This window comes from Protomyctophum parallelum, assembly GCF_964188405.1.
Source record: "Protomyctophum parallelum genome assembly, chromosome: 12".
Classification (NCBI taxonomy): domain Eukaryota; kingdom Metazoa; phylum Chordata; class Actinopteri; order Myctophiformes; family Myctophidae; genus Protomyctophum; species Protomyctophum parallelum.
In genome coordinates, this window is record NC_139712.1 from 35,737,308 (window position 1) to 35,756,585 (window position 19,278).

The 19,278-nt window shown below is 45.9% G+C and overlaps 1 protein-coding gene across 1 annotated transcript in view; it reads left to right on the forward strand.

Annotated features, from left to right (window-relative positions):
- LOC310868025 (receptor-type tyrosine-protein phosphatase mu-like) overlaps window positions 1-19,278 on the forward strand; it is a 167,688-nt gene that overhangs the window by 116,692 nt on the left and 31,718 nt on the right. The window contains 7 exon segments of the mRNA XM_083778229.1: window positions 2,661-2,842; window positions 3,445-3,539; window positions 3,717-3,753; window positions 10,054-10,186; window positions 10,701-10,733; window positions 13,802-13,971; window positions 14,444-14,518. Coding sequence (XP_083634355.1) covers window positions 2,661-2,842; window positions 3,445-3,539; window positions 3,717-3,753; window positions 10,054-10,186; window positions 10,701-10,733; window positions 13,802-13,971; window positions 14,444-14,518 — 725 coding nt within the window.

Sequence of the window (19,278 nt, forward strand, 5' to 3'; positions counted from 1 at the left end):
ACACCTCACCACACCTCACCTCTCCAGAATGAAGACAGGCAGGACACACCTCACCACACCGAGTCTCTCCAGAATGAAGACAGGCAGGACACACCTCACCACACCGAGTCTCTCCAGAATGAAGACAGGCAGGACACACCTCACCACACCTGGTCTCTCCAGAATGAAGACAGGCAGGACACACCTCACCACACCTGGTCTCTCCAGAATGAAGACAGGCAGGACACACCTCACCACACCTGGTCTCTCCAGAATGAAGACAGGCAGGACACACCTCACCACACCTGGTCTCTCCAGAATGAAGACAGGCAGGACACACCTCATTGCGTACACAGGATGCAGCTCCAACCTAATAGACAGACACTTAGAGAAGCAGGGAATATTATAGGGAACACACAGGACTGCCAAGCTGCCAAGACATGCAGCATGCAGTTTATACTGTATGGAATATCTCTACTGAAGCCTGACTTTGTTTTGTTCGTTCTGTCAAATCTCAATTTATCATCCTGCCTTTCTTCCGTAAATACTTCCTCCATCTTTCTCTTTCTCTCTCTCTCTCTCTCTCTCTCTCTCTCTCTCGTTCTATGTTTTAAGTGGCAGGCTGTGCTTTGAATGTGATTGGACAATTACGCAGAGATAGTTCATGCTGTGCGTATGCGTGCAGGTGTGTGTACTTGTGTTGTGCGTGCCTGTGTGCCTGTGTGTGCATGCGTGTACCTGTGTGTGTTTGTGTGTGTGTGTGCATACGTGCGTGCATGTGTGCATGCATGCAAGTGTTAATAAGTGGAAAGGAGCTAGGCTTCATGCTTGTTCAGTGCGTGAGCGTGGAGGATTGGGTGTCATTACTATCGTTAACGATGGAAGGATTCTCGTTAAAGGACAACTTTAGTTTTTAGCAACCAAGGTTCATGTTCTACGTTGTTATTAGAGAAAGTAAAAGATGAGTATTATTTATTTGTTTTACTCATTTTAGCGATTTTAGCTATTTTTACAGGGGGGCGCGGGGACGTTCGAACATAGTCCTACACTAAATATGTATTCTTTTTCAACATTTAATATCAATTTATTTTTTTAATATTTACTATAGTCCTACTAGACCCCAGAAAACTACATCTGGCCACAAAAGATCACACTATCTATCGAATGTGACAAACTGGCATATTGAGCCTACAAAAGTAGTACTAGCATTACTATCAGTATCAGTATTAGTAATAATAGGAGTAGCAGTAATAAGTATCAGTGTAGTACTGCGGCTACTACCTCAAGCCGGTACCTCAAGTACAGCACTGATTGTACTTTTCAAATTCCACTATTGGAGGTGCAGGTATGCATTATGTACGTGTAAAACGTATATTAGTGAGGGACAGGATACACATATTGTACATTAAGTACAATCATATTAGTGAGGGACAGTATACACACGTGTACATTAAGTATTAATGTACGTACATTAGTGAGTTACAGTGGCTTTGTGTGTGTGTCACGGTCTGCAGACCATGTCTCCCCGTCAGCCACTCCCACTCTCCATTCCTACCCTCAGTCCTTGCCACACACCTGCTCACACTCCCTCATCAGCCCAGCAGTGCTTCCCATTACAAACCTGTGAACACTTTGCCATTAACCTCCTCCCTATATAACTGGACTCCTTGCTTACACTCTTTGTCAGTACATATGTTGTTTTTCCCTGAGCAGTCCTGTATGTTCCGTTGTTCCTGGTTCCTTGTTTTGTGCTCCAATCCTGTGAAGGTTTGATTTTGGACTTTGGACTATGTTCTCTGTACTTTGCATTGTGCTTCTAAAGTTTTAGCATTTTGGCATTTAGAGCATTTGGACATTTTTTGGACTTTCTGAGTTTTGTTTGTCACTGCCTCATGCTTTAATAAATAAGTTTATTTTGAATCTACTGTCTTGAGACTCTGCATTTGGGTTCAGGCTTCCTGGTATCCTGACAGTGTGTGCATGTGTGCATGCGTGCGTGCATGCGTGCGTGCGTGCATGCGTGCGTGCGTGCATGTGTGTGTGCGTGCATGCGTGCATGTGTGTGTGAACTACTAATGAGCTATTTAAATGAGTGTGAACTGCTCTGCATGTTAATGAGTGTGTAGGTGTGTAATTAGTGGTACGTTCCACATAATTATGGTAATTATCTCTACAGTGTTACATCCTGTTTCACCATATTTTGACTTTGTGTGTTTGATATTAAAAACATCTAGTTTGCGCACTGTTGTGCGCACACGCAGGTGTGAGCGCGCACACACACAGGCACGCACACACACACATACATGCACACGAGATGACCTTTTTCTGGAGTTGAATAATTAAACTGCTGATTGATGGAGAGAACTGTGTGTGTGTGTGTGTGTGTGTGTGTGTGTGTGTGTGTGTGTGTGTGTGTGTGTGTGTGTGTGTGTGTGTGTGTGTTTAGGTGTCTACCTCATTTATAGCCTTTATTTATTCAAGCATCACAGTATTCTCCTCTCCTCTGCAGACAGCAGATGATCAATATGAATAAGAATACAATCAATCAAGCTAATTTCTGAAAATTGCCTGACCTCTCTCTGTCTCTTTCTATCTGTCTCTCTCTCTCTCTCCCCCCTTGTCCCCCCTTATCTCTCTCTCTCTCTCTCTCTCTCTCTCTCTCTCTCTCTCTCTCTCCACAGTAAGTACCAGGTGGTGGTAGAAGAAGAGCGCCCCCGCAGGTTGACTCGTGGTAATGCAGAGATCTTGCGTTGTTATCCGGTTCCGATTCACTTCCAGAACGCCTCGTCCCTCAACTCTCATTATTATTTCACTGCCGAACTTCCCCCGAGTCACATACGCAACCCCGCCCCTTTCTGCATAGGTAATTATTATTATTATTATTACTTTCAGCGCTATTGCCGTTGATTAATGCCAATTGAAGCCTAATTGTTATACTAACGCTTACCACCATTGCCGTTGATTGATGGCAATTGCGCTTTTATAGTGCATTCGATCGATCAAGCCATAATGCTACTTACGTTAGCCGGTTAGCTAGCTATGTTGTTAGCACAGCACTGGATCGTCCATCTTAGATCGTCGTCGCCATAATAATCCACTCAGACAGACAGACAGACTACTGTAAGTATTGTGCTGTAATGTAGTTTATTGCATTGTATTGTGTTCCAGTAGTGTATAGTGTAGTGTATAATAAATCTGTCTATGTTAACATTTAACATACAGTATAACATTATTTGGTGTGTCTTTTTTATTGATGCGTGTACTTACTGTGTGTGTGTGTGTGTGTGTGTGTGTGTGTGTGTGTGTGTGTGTGTGTGTGTGGTGTGTGTGTGTGTGTGTGTGTGTGTGTGTGTGTGTGTGTGTGTGTGTGTGTGTGTGTGTGTGTGTGTGTGTGTGTGTGTGTGTGTGTGTGTGTGTGTGTGTGTGTGTGTGTGCGCGCGTGCGTGCGCGTGCATGTGTGTGCAGGTGATAACAGGACATACAGCGGGTTCTGGAATGTTCCTCTGCGACCTCATAAAAGCTACAGTATTTATTACCAGGCTGTCAGTACAGCCAACGGGGTGAGACACCTGTCTGTCTGTCTGTCTGTCTGTCTGTCTGTGTTCTTGTCTCACTGAGATATTTCAAGTAAAAGTAATTTTAATCAGTGTTTTTAAATGTCAAGGCAGTATCTCTCTCTCTCTCCCCCTCCTCTCTCTCTCTCTCTCTCTCTCTCTCCCCCTTTCATTCTCTAACAGGAGACTAAACTGGACTGTGTTCGAGTAGCGACAAAAGGTGAGACAATTTATTTATTTAGTCATTATTATGCCAATGACTTCCTCCCCCCACACACACATGCATGTTAATGCTGTTGTATCCTCCTGACTCACTGACTCTGCCAGTGAGGACATAGCGCCTTCGTCCTATTCCTTCCTATACCAACAGTCCGTGCTCCAAGGCCGTAGCGTAGGAATATACGGTTAGAAGTAGATCACAAATGCTGTGCAGGTAGACCACGTGACATGCCCATAGAAATATACAATATTTTGGCATCTGCCACTTGAATTAAGGTGACTTGATTGATTGACATCAAAATGGCCTGTCAGCTCAAACCCATAATACCAGTAAGACACCTGAGGGCGAGAAGCGACCTGGCACGCAGATCAACATATGGAATGTCAGAACAGGTCAGCTCCATACAGTATATGGAGGTCTAAGGGTGGTAGCGGGGACATTTTCTTGAGTGTACAGGGTTTGATGAGGGCCCAGGTAGGGCGCAACAATACTTTGTTTTCAAGAGTGTTTTACACAAACGTCAGTAGCATTACAAGGTGATATTAAAAAAGAATCTACCAATTCCATTTTCTTCCTCTATTTCCCATCCATTTCAAGTACTTTTGTCAATTATGTCAATGACAACGCCGCTATTCCAAAGCTCCATCGGGTAAAACATCTTCAGCAATGTGATATTTTTTGGGATATGTTTTTTCGGTGGGTAGATCTTGTTATTTGTAAAGTAGCTCTCAAGTCAAATAGGTGTCGGCACCCCTTCTGTAGATGCTCGCCAAAGCCGGAGGCACCACGTTACACCTTGGCGATGGTGGGCAGGCACCATTGCACCACCCGACCTCCACATACGTTGTGGTTTTTTTGCGGCTTTCGCCTTTTTTTGATATTTATTATAGAGGGACAGACAGTAGGATGACAGGAAATGGGGGAGAGAGATGGGAGGGTGACATGCAGTAAAGGCCGTCGGGAATGGGAGTCGAACCCTCGGCACACTGCCAGACTCAGACTACCGGCCAAGGTGCCTGGACCGCTGAGCCACGGCCCAGGCCCACATACGTTATTTCTGATATAATCCTCTGCCACTCCTGTATCACCGTTTTGGAGTTTTGGAGCGGTACGTCTGTGGTTTTGTTACAAACCGAATTCTGGGAATCGCAGTTCTAGCAGATCATAGAAAGACACCGTTATGACAATGGAGGACTCTAATGTTTAAGCAAAAGGATACTTTGGTGAAGGTGTTACTTTGCTTTTTCGTTCCAAAAAGATTTTGGTTCCTCACATATTTATTTCTACAAATATAAACGGTAACAAAGAAAGAATAAACAATAAACACTAAACACAATGACCTGCTCAAGGACACACTACTGGAACCGAGTTCGAACCATGTGACCTAATAGCTACAGTACAATGGCTATCGAGCTGTAAGCCAGCCAGATATCTGGGCTCTGGTGAGCGCTACTAGCCCGGAGGCTAAACTAGCGGCTAGCTGCCAAGCAGCAGTGCAGCCATTCTAAATAATGGAGCACAGATGGTGTCTAGCTAGCTAGCCAGCCAGCCAGCTAAGCGCTAGGCTAAGTTTTAGCGATGTACACCTGTTCAAACTAATGAACAGATGGTGCCGTATTCCTCTCCTCGCCCGAACTCCTCGCCTCTCCCCTTCTCTCCTCTTCTCTCCTCTCCCCTTGATTACTCCTCTCTTCTCTTCTTCTCTCATCTTGTCTATTCCTCTCACCTAGCCTATACTCATCTCCTCTTCTCTATTCATTTAATTTCAGTGTAATGTCATCTTATAAAATTATATTACAATTATTTAGAACTGGCTCTGAACTGCAGTCATGTTCTCTTCATTAACTGGCTGTGCGCTAACTCCAGGCTGTGTGCTACAGGCTACCGCTAGGCTAATGACAGTCTGCTATGGGTTTCCAGGGGGTCGTTTAGCATCAGCGGCTAAACGCTAAAATCACACAAACATTGTTTACTCCCCTGCTGCACATAACATGCACGCACACTAAACATATACTGATGTACATGCACAATCTCTCTCACACACAAGCTCTCACACTCGCACACGCGCGCGCGCACACACACACACACACACACACACACACACACACACACACACACACACACACACACACACACACACACACACACACACTACACACACATGCGGGCGCAGTAATTAGTTAGTTTGGTTTCCAGATTCAATCAGGTTTTATTTGTCGGTCGTTAACAACAACAGATACTGATTGGCTGTGTCTGGCCTCTCGGCGCTTGTCATTCACACTGCAGCAGCCAATCAAGTCCCAGAGGGGCTGGCCCTGAGTCAAAGTACCCACAATGCTTTGCGGTGCGGGAGGTGATGTGAATGTTAAACAGATGAGGCTCATAAAGTTCTCCTGATTGTGTTAAAGCTTCAATCCCTTCAACAGTAGTTGTGTTTCCTGGTGGCTTTAATTGTTCCACAGTGGAAACCACGGCAGTGCTTCACAAATACTGGGTCGGAGACATTATGCGGTCACGGACCCATTTTTATGGATCTTGAGTTAAAATCACATCTTTAAATTGTTCCTAAATCAGTTTGAATGATTTAAAAAAAAAGGAAAAAAAATCTAGATAATAGATAAATATTTGCACGCACGTACACATACACACATAGTTTGGGAAAATAGGCATACAATAACAGAATTTGAGGTTAAGTGTGAACATACTGTAGGTGCCATCCTCTGACACTTCAAATGATGCCCTGAAGAAGTGTTATGGGTTGGAGCAGATGGTAACTTAAGTCCAGACAGAGTGGGTGGGTAACAGGTACGGTCGCCCCAATTCCATTTCGCCCCAACTTTTTTCCACCGGCGACCTCACGCAGACAGCTCCGTGCGGCGGTTCTTGTATTCTTTATTTTGTTTTGCTGAGAATAAGGTTATAAATAAGTTAGGCATAGTTTTACTGGGGTTAAGTTTAGGAATAGGGTTAGGTTTAGGCATTGTTTTACTGGGGTTAAGTTTAGGAATAGGTTTAGGTTCAGGCGAGTTGGTAAAGGGGCGAGTTGTTTTGTATTCCAGTCTGTGTGGATGACAGATTGTGGCCTGCATGGTCACTCATCAACAGTAAATAAAAATAGCAGCAGGTGTATAATATCACAGTTTCATGCACATGGTTAAAGTTACTTGGAGGAATATCAACTCATAGGGCTCCATCTTGCGCCACCCTTATCCCTTATCCCTAAACTAATTTGCCATTTTTTACTATTTTGAAAAACATTTTAAAATAGTTCAACTAGCCGATATACATCGAGACATCACATCGTGAGTTTGTAGATCTGCTATTTGAACTATTTTAAAAGGTTTTTTTAAATAGTAAAAAATGGCAAATTAGTTTAGGGATAAGGGTTAAGGGGTGATGCAAGATATAGCCCATAATGTCTAATAAATACTAATGTCTGATGGTTGCAATGAACTGCTGCTTTAACTCCGCTGTCTCTATAGTTTTCTCTCTCTCTGTTTCTGTATGAACTCAACGGTGTTGTTCTTCTCTGACTGTAAATATGAACTAAATAACTACTAAACAGCAGAACTGTAGTCTTGGGTTTCCAGAAGGTGGCAAGGTGTCCATTTCCTGTTCCATATCGTTGTTTGATTGGCTCAGCAGCACAGGTTGGAATGGGAAAGAAGAACAATGTGTGTCCTGTTTCAATCTGCTGCTCAGCCAATCAAACGGCGACGAGGCGTTTACGGTCATGAGAAGATGCATCGTGATGCAACATCTTACTAATATTTCTGCTTTACTATAAACCACTGCTACAGCCTGTCTCTCTTTCTGTCTGTCTGTCTGTCTCTCTGCATGCATTTGATTGACAGCTGCTATAATCGCAACTCAACTCACAACACCGTACATCCGTATCGCTCCTGCTCCTGGAGACAAACTGCTGACAGGTCAGACGAGCACACACACACACACACACACACACACATTTTTTTGAGTGAGTCCACATTTATAAAATACATTATCAAGGACACAAATATTTTCAGTTGCTTCTGATATACTACGCACTCGAAACATCACGTGTCACACACACACACACACACACACACACACACACTTTGACTTTATGTCATGATTTTCCTCTTGTCTCTTGTTTGTATGAGCTTCGAATGTCTGAATTTCCTGCTTTACTTTTGCATTTGGGTCTAATATCACTAATGTTTTCCCACAACAAGCTAAGGTGAGAGTCATATACTGTATGTACTGCAGAGCTTACGCTAATGCTAGCAAGAGTTACGTACAGTCAAGCTTACACTAATGCTAGCAAGTGTTGCATACAGTGAAGCTTACACTAAATGCTGCAAAGTAACTAGCAACTGAAGCTAATCGTGGTGGTGGCAAAAGTACAAATGTTGCCTCTGAGTTGTAATGCAGTAGAAGAAGTAAGTAAGTACGGTAGGTCTAGTCGGAGAGGCGTATTATCAGTATCAGTCAGAGTGCGGGAGTCTATATTCGTTTCACAATGCGCTAGATCTCTGGGAGGTCAACACCTCCCAGTACTTACCATGGAATTGCCACAGCCAAGCCATGCTACTCATACATTGGGTTGGTGTTGCCCGTGATCGAACCCAGTGGTCCACAGGCGAGTGTTCTACCGACTGAGCAATAGGGCTGGGGCGGTATGGGATTTTTATTACCGCGGTTATTGCCGGCCCCCATACCGCCGGTATGGCGGTTATTACCGGGGGGGGGAATAATAAGAGGGCTAATAAAAGTTACAGGTATGGTGTGTGCGATAATAATTGTGAGATTACCATAATGACGGTAATCATTAAAGGACCACTTTTGAACCTATCTTCATATAATAGGTCCTCACTAATAGTCATGATAAAATGGCACGTTTCTTTCTACTCGGTCTGTGTCACATAGGAGGCCTAATCTAATTGAATACCCCTGCCATAAAGCATTACACTTGTTTACAAGAGGGTCCACCATTTTCAATTCATCATATCATTTTGTACACTATGCACTTCTATAAAGCCAAAAACAGGAAATCATCATAAAGGAGGTAAAAAGGGGGAAAACGTATACAGTGAGGGTGGAAAGGGGTGGGTGGAGTCAAGGGATTTACATCTTAATGACAGTTGGTAGGGCGTTCCACATTTTTGTGGCATAGGAGTGAAATTAATTTAGGTGGACCCTCTTGTAAACAAGTGTCCACTCACAGTTAACAGTCTTTGTATTGAGTTGTGCTTGAAATGTAGTGTAATTCTGCAAACTGTTAATAAATATTTTAATCAATCAATCAATCAATCAATCCTTGTTTGTGCCGAATCTGGTGTTGTTGTGTTGCTGGCATGATTAGACTGACTGAGCGTCACTGTTTATTATGATACACTTTTCATTTCATAAAATAAATAAAAACATTTCATAAAAAAACCGCGGTAATGAACCCGATGCGTTACATACCGGCGGTATGGCGGTATTGCGGTTATTGCACCCAGCCATACTGAGCAAAGCTACCCGGACACAAAGTGTAGAAGTATTAAGTGATGAAAAAGTGGAAAAGTACCTTAGAATTTAGCCCCATATGGGACCTCAGTCCCTACTTTCATTCTGTAGCTCCAAGATGAGGTCCCACCGTCCTAGCCTCAGAACCGGCGCATGGTTTCCACTAGGAACATTTCTTACCCTAGTCTACACATTTACAAAAAGTAAAGGTCCGATAATGAGCTAAACTATATTTACTGTATTAAGAAAATCCAAGTCACGGGTTTAAATCGATTGTTTAATCAGCCGCTTTCATGTTTTTCAAGGAAGTTGTGTGCATTAGCGTGTCCCCTGGTCGAATGTGGGATTAGATTTTCCAACTGACTTCAGTTCAGTCGACATTCGACCAGGGGAGGCGCTAATGCGCACAACTTCCTTGAAAAATATAGAATCGGCTGACTATAGAAAAGCGATTTAAATGCTCGTCTCAACCCGTAATTTGTTTAGCTCTTTACTTTTTCGATACGATGTGCAGAAAAAGGTAAGAAATGTTCCTATTGTGGAAACCATGCGGCGGTCCTGAAACGCGGTGGGACCGGTGGGACCTCATCTTGGAGCTACAGCATGAGCATAGGGGCTGAGTTAGTACTCAAGTACTTAGTAAAGTACTTGAGTTAACCCATTCTGAATGGGAACCCCTTTTGGTGTTTAAAGAATTATGTTATACTTTAGCTATTGAAAAATAGCAGATCTACAAGCTCATAGCGCGGCACCGAGTGCCGCACTACGAGCTTGTAGGTCTGCTATTTTTTAAACCGCCACTGCTTGCAGGGGCGGTGACCGGCGGTCCGGAGGCGGAGCCAGAGAAACAGTCGGACCACACGGTGAAGATCGCCGGAGCCACCGCCGGAGTTCTGCTGTCAATCATCATCTTCCTCGGAGTTATCCTGCTGATGAAGAAACGGTAACACACGCGCACTCGCAAACGCACGAACGCATGTGTGCACGTGAATGACCGTGCTCACACATACAGTATATGCTCACGCTCACGAATCATCAACAAAGAATTGTGAAGAATGATACAAAATAGCAATCCTACACAAGAGTTTCCGGCTATAGGTCTGTAGAGTAGATGTGTCATATAACTGGGGATAGTACGGTAATAAGAATCTCTCTGTCTCTCTAGCTCTCTCTCTCTCTCTCTCTCTCTCTCTCTCTCTCTCTCTCTCTCTCGTCACAAGCCCATCCTAAACCCCGCCCATCCTCACTCTCTGTACAGCACCGGTTTTCAACCAATCACTTGGGTATTACATTAACTGTATGTTAATTTAACTTCATTTATTTATTTTCTGTCAGAGACATTAATGTGGTCTCCTTTCTTTCTTTTTTTGCTTTCTTTCTTTCTCTCCCTCCTTCTCTCCCCCCATTTCATCCCTCCTTCCATTCTGCCCCCCCCCTCCACCACCACCAACACTCAGCCGAAGAAATTCTCACTCCTACACATATTACCTGTAAGTAACACCTCTGAACTATGACCCTTGACCTCTGAACTGTGGAGGGATGAAGGGATGGAGGGATGAAGAGAGGGGTCACAGCAGGAAGGAAACGTGTTTTGCGTTTTTTTAAATTACTTATTTTTCCCCCCTGCTTGTTAAATAAACAAATGAGACACACACACACACACACACACACACACACACACACACACACACACACACAGAGAGAGAGAGAGAGTGGGACAGAGTCATTGTTGTTTTGTTCATACAAAATTACTACTTTTGTTTTACACTATTTGATAAATCTATCTGCTTTTTTTTTGGTGACACTGTTGAAATCTAACATCTTAAACAGGGCTTGAATGGTTCATCTGTTTTCATTAATCACTATAGTTAAATGTTAATATTGTAAACAGTATATTTAATAACTAGTTAAATGGTTATAATAACAGTTCTGTCTCTGAAATGGAAGACAAATTATTTACAAATTACAGAGACAGGTTTCAGACAGCAGGTAAGCTCAGCAGTGCGTGTGTGCGTGACACCTACAAAGGTGATCACTCACCTGTAACAATTATCTTTTTTCCACTTTTCCCTTCTGCTGACACACACACACACACACACGTACAGGCATGCACACACACACACACACACACACACACACACACACACACACACTTATTTAATAATAATTATTAATTATGGTCCCATTAATTTTTTTAATGAACGATGAGGTATAATGTATGCAGCGGACTGACCTCATGCTTCTGTCTATGCATGAGGAGTCCAAGCTTCTTCTTTTCACCTGACGGGGGGGAATTTCCTCGGCCGGACGTAGCGCGTGGAAGGAACACGTTATTCCGACCAGTTCCTTTCCCCTACATCAGGCGCCCCGGCTGGCCAGGGGGAGATAGTTTAGAGACCAGGATTACTGCATGTTTTTTGTGAGGGTACCTATACCCGAGGGGAGAACAAACTCCACACAGAAGGCCCTTTCGCCTACCCCACCTCGGGTATGGGCACTGATGACGCGGAGGAGGGAACACGCCCCCAGCGCCCTAGCGGGAATCGAACCCTAGCTGTGAGGCGACAGCACTACCGACTGTGCCACCGTGCCCCCGATAATCGATCAGATTGATCGATAGATTGATTGATGTGAGTGATAGATCGAAATGATCAATAGTTCAAATGGCTGTGTGAGGTTTCAGCTTGACGACACGGCAGCAATACAGCGATGTCACAATTTGTCAAAACTATTTCAGGTGTCTATTAATGCCAGAGATATTTACTTATTCTTTTATGAAATTGAATGAAAGCTACTAACATCATAAATATGAAGACTTGAAGAATGATAATATGCTTGAACTTTAAACAATGATGAAGCTATACCCAGACAGACAGACAGACAGACAGGCAGGCAGGCAGGCAGGCAGGCAGACAGGCAGACAGACAGGCAGGCAGGCAGACAGGCAGGCAGACAGGCAGGCAGGCAGTTAAAGGAGGTAATGAGGATTGTTTTGTAATTTCTCTTCTATTGAGGTTCTGATGACTCTTTTATCCTCTATGCTCAAACTTTCTCTCTCTCTCTCTCTCTCTCTCTCTCTCTCTCTCCCTCTCAGTCTCTCTCTCTCTCTCTCTCTCTCTCTCTCTCTCTCTCTCTCCCTCTCAGTCTCTCTCTTTGACTTTGTCGCATTAATTGGATCTGCCTGAAATATCACCCATTGCACGCACGCACACACACACACACACACACACGCACGCACGCACGCACGCACACACACACACACACACACACACACACACACACACACACGAAAACACCACACGGCTATAATTGTGTCTCTTGGTACAAATTACAGCTGCTACACTCTATCACTATCTCCTCCTCTCCTCTTTTTCCTCTCCTCTCCTGTCCTCTCCTCTCTTCCGAACTTTCCAATTAAAATACTTCGAACCCAACAAGTTGGAAATATTACACCCCAAATTATACACATGCATACACATGCATGCACATGTGCGTGCGTGCGCACCAGGGGGGCAGTCAGACAGATATTTTGTGAAGCCTGAAACTCCTGAAAGTTCATATAATGGCCTGTTGTGGCGCTGTCATTGGACCCAGAAAAACCCATAGCCCCATAGAAGTCCATGTATTTGGGCCCAACTTCACCTAGACTGTATCACCTTAATAAACATGGTCATGAATACTTTCTGCTTCCAGTCACTAGTCTCATTTCTAATGTCATAATATTCTTTTTGGAAAATTATGGTCCCATTTATTAAAAGAATTACCATAAAGTCGAGCATGTTTTGAGGGGCGTGGCTACCGTTACAGTCTATGATCGGGATTCCCCTCCCACTCGAGTCAAAATAAAAACCAACGGAGAAGAAGGGGGGAAGTCCCGCCTCGTGTCTGGGCCAGCCAATGGCCAGCTGGGCCAAAACGGAGCCAGCCAATGGCCAGCTGGGCCAAAACGGATCTAGAAAGATGGCGACTTACAGTGCAGGAATAACAGGCTTCATTTTACGTCCATGTTAGACCCGGGGAACGCTTTGTCCATATTGTTTTACAGTCTATGGTGCGCACACACACACACACACACACACACACACACACACACACACACACACACACACACACACACACACACACACACACACATAACACACATAACACACACACACACACACACACACACAATCTGTCTTCTGCATAGCCAATTTAATTCAGTCCGATCTCTGTTCACTCTTTTGGTACTAATTTCATTAAAGTGGTTCATTTATGCACCAGATCTCCTCTGCTATACTGTACACACACACACACGCACGCACGCACACAGAATCATGTATTACTAGATTGTTATAATTAACTTTTTGTTTAGCTGACATTTTTCTGGTTTCATACCTTGCACGTGTGTGTGTGTGTGTGTGTGTGTGTGTGTGTGTGTGTGTGTGTGTGTGTGTGTGTGTGTGTGTGTGTGTGTGTGTGTGTGTGTGTGTGTGTGTGTGTGTGTGTGTGTGTGTGTGTGTGCGTGCGTGCGTGCGTGCGTGCGTGCGTGCGTGCGTGCGTGCGTGCGTGCGTGCAGTAAACTAGCTAAGAAGCGTAAGGACACAGCAGCAGCATTGAGCTCCACCAGACAGGAGATGACAGTGATGGTTTCCAACCTGGACAAGAGCTACAGCCAGCAAGGAACCAGCTGTGACCAGGAACCAATCACCTTCATGGATACACACACACACACCCTGAACGGACACAGTGAGTACACACATACGCACACACACACACACACACACACACACACACACACACGTTTGTATTACTATCTAAACATCAACATGTTTGGGCAGCAGCAGAAACAACCTCACTTTTTGTGACAGATTGTATACAGTGATAGATTTGTCTGTTCAAAATTATGATCAAATATAATACCATAACAATATACCAGTCGGCTAAAGAGCCAGGCTTGTTAGCGAGCACCCTACAGCCTACAATAGTAGTAGAGGAACATGAAACATGTAGACGGCATGTATTTTATGCTCCTGGGACACAAAATGCAGAAGAACAACTTCCTGTGTTTCTTGAACTACAAAATCATGACGGGAATCATTATGGTGACAAGTTTAAATATAAACAGTTATTTATTTAACTTTTTTTATTCTGTTAGTTGTATTTATAATGTAAGTATAATGACATAATTATAACATTTGTATGTTATTTTTGCTTCCAGCGGTCTCGTCCCCATCGTCCTTCACCCTGAAGTCCAACACCATCACCACCTCTATCAAGAACTCCTTCTATCCAGGTACACGCACGCACGCAACCGAGTGGGCACGCACCCGAGCTGACACGCACGCAAGCGGACACTCACATTTAAGCGAATTCGAATGAATTCATGAAGCACAACCAATGATAAGATCTGCCACATTAAGGGGAATTTAGCTTTTGGATGAAACAGAGTCTTGAGTAGAGACTTAAAGGATTCAACATGATGGACCCAAGATGGAGCTTTGAGGCACTCCACAGAGGACTTAGATATTGACAGAAGAAATAAGAAAAGGGGAACAAAGTTTGTGACTATAAGTACTGTATTATGTGGGCTTCCGCTGTCCGCCTCGTTGGCACTCGGTGTTCAGCTACAGTTATTATAAACTCCTTCACTCAGTGAATCGCCCTATGGGGAGTGCCATCTCTGGCACGAACACACAGAATTAAACCATATACTTCACGAACAATTTCATTGGTCGGGACTTCTACCCGCCCATGGCATGATGATCACCCCTCCCACCGGGGTGATAACGTACCCAACATGCCATACGGGTCATTCCGATTGTCTTCTGCTTGCTGAACGCACGTTAAGCCACGCTACCTGTTTGTTTTTACCTGTTGAAACCGTATCTCACCAAGACGGGCCATCGGCTTGTACCAAGAGATTCACAGTGTTCTGCAAACCTCCCGGTAGCCCTCTTCACGACGACACGTCTCTTGCAAAAGACCGGCCGCTGAGAAGCGTAACAAAGGTCTTGTGCAGTGTTGAGTTGTTAGCCCGCTAAGCCAGCTTCCTCCCTCTGGTCGTTAGCTCTAGCTAGCGGTCCTCCTCGGCTAGTTTTAGCTCGCTGGTGCAGCGCCGAGAGACGCCACTTAGCCTCGCTAGTACACAACGTTAGCCTCCTCCCGCGCCGTAAGACAGGGTTGCCTGCTAGCTTGCACTCGCCTACACAACGAGCCTTAGACGCGGCCCTGCTTTGTTAGCTTGACGCCGGAAGACGCTAGCTAACTCGCCGCTACACTCCGCGCCGCTGAATACACATCGCCGACGCGGCCTAGCCTTGTTGACTTGCCGCCGAAAGACGTTAGTTGACTCGCCGCCGAAGCTACTCTCCGCCTCCGGCCTTTTACACGCTCCCGCGGTAAAAACCGGAGCTCATTTTACCAGGCCATCGCCGAAAGACGAGGCCTCACCACTGGGCTTATTAGTGTAAACAATAACCCACTTGACCCACGTTACGACCCGCGGATAGTGACCACGGTCCTAGTAGTTACGTGAGTAACTCTGGTTCTAGTACTTTCCCTGCTAGGTTACGTAAGTAACCCAGGTTCTAGTAATTTCTCTGCTATTTTTGAGTGCTTTGTGTAAACTCCACTCTAACTAGCAAGAGCCTGTGGTTGGTTTGTTTTCTCTGATATCTTGAGTGTTTGTGAAAACTCCACTCTAGTTGACATGGATACTAACAAGGACCCAGCCCCCACTAGCACCAAGGCTAGTAGCCTAGCAGCTACTCCACAGAGGGTCTGTCTCCACAGGTCATGCTCCAACCTTCTGGCTGTAGATGACCTCCACACAAGCTGTGCCTTTTGCCTGGGCCCCGAACATCTTCGCCAGGCCATCCTTGCCCCGGGCTTCTGTCCATGCTGTCTTCCCCTTTCCTTCCGGCGGAAGCAGAGGCGTCTTCAGTGGGTTGAGGCCCGCATCGCCCACGGCGATGCCAACTTGGACGACCCGGGCTTTGATCTGAGAACACAATTCTCCACTCTGACCCAGCGCCCCAATACAGGGGCTCGTCCTAAGCCTACATCCACCGTCACCAGACCAGCAGCAGCCTGCACCTGGAGCCAGGGGGATGGGCGCGACTACGCTCCGGCTAAGAAGGTACCTAAGCCCACTGAAAAACGGGCTCCAACCTCCTTCATTAACCCCTTTGGTGCGGCGCCACAGCCTACCGTGAGACAGGCCCGGCCCTCACCGGCAGCAGGCCAGCAGGGCTCCCCTTCGGATTACATGGTTCTCGATGAAGCCGTCTATGAGCAGACCACCTATGAGTACGATGATGACTCCCCAGAGCTACGAGGACGACTACCGTGCAGACAACCTGTCCGCCCGCCTTGCGTCCTCCCCCCTCTGTGTGACCTTCACGGACGGAGACCAGGCTGCCCCAGGAGGCAACCAGGGTCAAGCCAGAGCAGTCAATGCTCCTCCCCTGCCGATGGATGAGTCCTCCCTCCTCACCATCTACAAGGTGGCATGCATCAGGTGCGACCGCACCTGGCCGGCGGAGGTTCTGCCCACAGTGGATGAGGACGATGAGTGGCAGGGTCTGGTGGAAGACACTCCAGAACCTACTCCTCGTACCATCCTCCCCCTAGCTAAGGGTTTTAAATCCTTCCTTACAGCCCAGTGGGAAGAACCGCTGAAACCCGTTCCGATGCCTCGGAACCGTGAAAGCCTGTCCCTCGAGACGGAACACATGGCCTCCGTGGCTTTGTCCGGGATGCCGGTCATGGACAAGACCCTGGCCGCGTTCCTGCTCAACCCGAACGCGCCCCGCATCACCCCGCTGACCAAGACCCCTGCTCTACCCCTCAAGATCGACAGGGATGCCTCCCTGCTCAACGAGAGGGCGTTTACCAACCTTGCCTGTGCTGGCAAGCACTTTAACGCAGGGTCGCTACTGCAGGGGTCCATGACGGCACTGCTTCTACAGGTGGGAGATGCTCCCAACGCAGAGCAGATGGCGGAGATCTGCCGCCTGCACAATGAGTCTGTACTCAACCGTGCTGTCACACAGCAGGTGGGGAGGGCCATGACGTCCTCCATCTTACAGGAGCGCGAGAGATGGCTCAACGCTTCACCTGACCTGCAAGACGAGGTGAGAGGCAAGCTCTAGAAGCTGCCCATCCTACCGGGAGGCCTCTTCGAAGGCTACATGGAGGTCTTGACTCTCCTAGCGGACAGTCAGAAGAAGGTTGACGCCTTCAGGGACATTCAGCAGCCGCCTAAACATCAGCCTCCGCCACGCCAACCTCCACGCCAGCCTCAGCGTCCGCCCGGGAAACCGGGCGACCGCCCCAGCTCCAAGCCCCGTCAGGTCAGGGACGCCCCACAGGACTCTTCGAAGCCCTCCTCAGGCCGCAACAAACCGCGTCCCCACAAGCGTGAGGATCGCGATCGCCGCCGTGACGACCCTCCAGCTGCCACCAAGCGCGGGCGGGGCCGCGGCTCTGGGCTGCGCAAGTGACCGTGATGTATATTGGAACCACAATTCACATTAAATATAGCCTAGTAATGTTAAACTAGACAGACTAAATTGTTTCACCTCTAACCTAAAGTGTACCCTGCTCTCTCTCTCTCTCTCTCTTGCTTCATGCATGGGGAGAGAGACAACAGGACAGACGCATATAGTCACCATTCACAGCTGGCACAGGATCTTGAAGCAAATGCCAGCTATCAAGAGAGTTTTGGATACCCGGGAAAACGAGCATTTAATTCCAACCAGGCAAGAGATCTGTGTTCTGGAGTCTGTGAACGGAGCATTGAAACCTGTGGCTGAGTTCACAGATCTGCTGTCTGGCGAGAACTATGTTACTGTGTCAAGTGTCAAACCCGTTCTGAAACTCCTGAATGACGAGGTTCTGGCACCAAAACAAGACGACACCAACTTGACGAAGCACATCAAGCAAAAGATGTTAGGCTTGCTTGACGATAAGTACAAACCTGCTGCCTTGCAGGTCCTTTTGTCAAAGGCCTCTTTCCTCGACCCTAGATACAGAGGCACTCGGATTGAGGACGTGGATGAAACGAAATTTGCACTCCTTGACGAGATGCTGCTGCTTGCACCTGACAGAGAGGCCGAGGGACGGCCCGCGGCAGCCGCAACAATTCCACCTCCAGCCAAAAAAAAAAAGACTCTTGGTGACCTGCTGAGTTTTCAGCGCAGCGGGGAATATCGTCACCAATTTGCGATCCTCCCTGAAGCCACATAAGGTAGACTTGCTGGTTTTCCTCACTCGCAACAAGAATATAATCGAGTAGGCCATTCCTTTGCTAAAGACGCAAGTATTATGGCATATAGCCTGCCCTGTCATATAGTGCATTTAATTATAAATAGTTTTGTTGTGCATTGATATTTGCAATTGCAATTAGGCCACAAAGATTGCGCCTACAGCCTACAGGGCTTTATATTATTTCTGTTTATTTATTTTATTTATTTTGTATTTACTGTTTCGTTTTGCACTATTTGAGTGAGTCTGCGTTTGACGAAATGCTCATTAAATAATATAAGACTGATGTCTGACTAAAGTGTTGCGCACTCTGTAGGCCTCTGAGCCTCATTTTTATTTCCCGATTCTGTTCTGCACAAAAATGTTGTTGTTCATTTCATTCACGTTCATTGTTCATTATTTTTTTATTTGTACCATGTTCTGTTCTTAACTTATTAACACTTGTTAGTGTTGCATCAACTTGCATGTGAGTTTGTTTTTTGACAAATATACTGTCTTGCGCTGTGAGGCCGCTGAACTTCTTATAGCACTTGGTAATGTTGCACGTGAGTTTGTTTTTTCACAAATACTGTCTTGCGCTGTGAGGCCGCGGCGCTGAGCCTGGCCCTGTTGGGCCTTAAGTTGCAGGTATACGGGTCATTTTGTAACTAAACGTTTTAACTTGTAAGACCAATAAGGCATTTCTGAATGTATTAGCTCTAAGTTTTATAATGCTGCTGTTCATTGCACTATTAATTTAGACGGATGGTCACGTTACGTAACGTACCATACCTCATTCAAGATGTC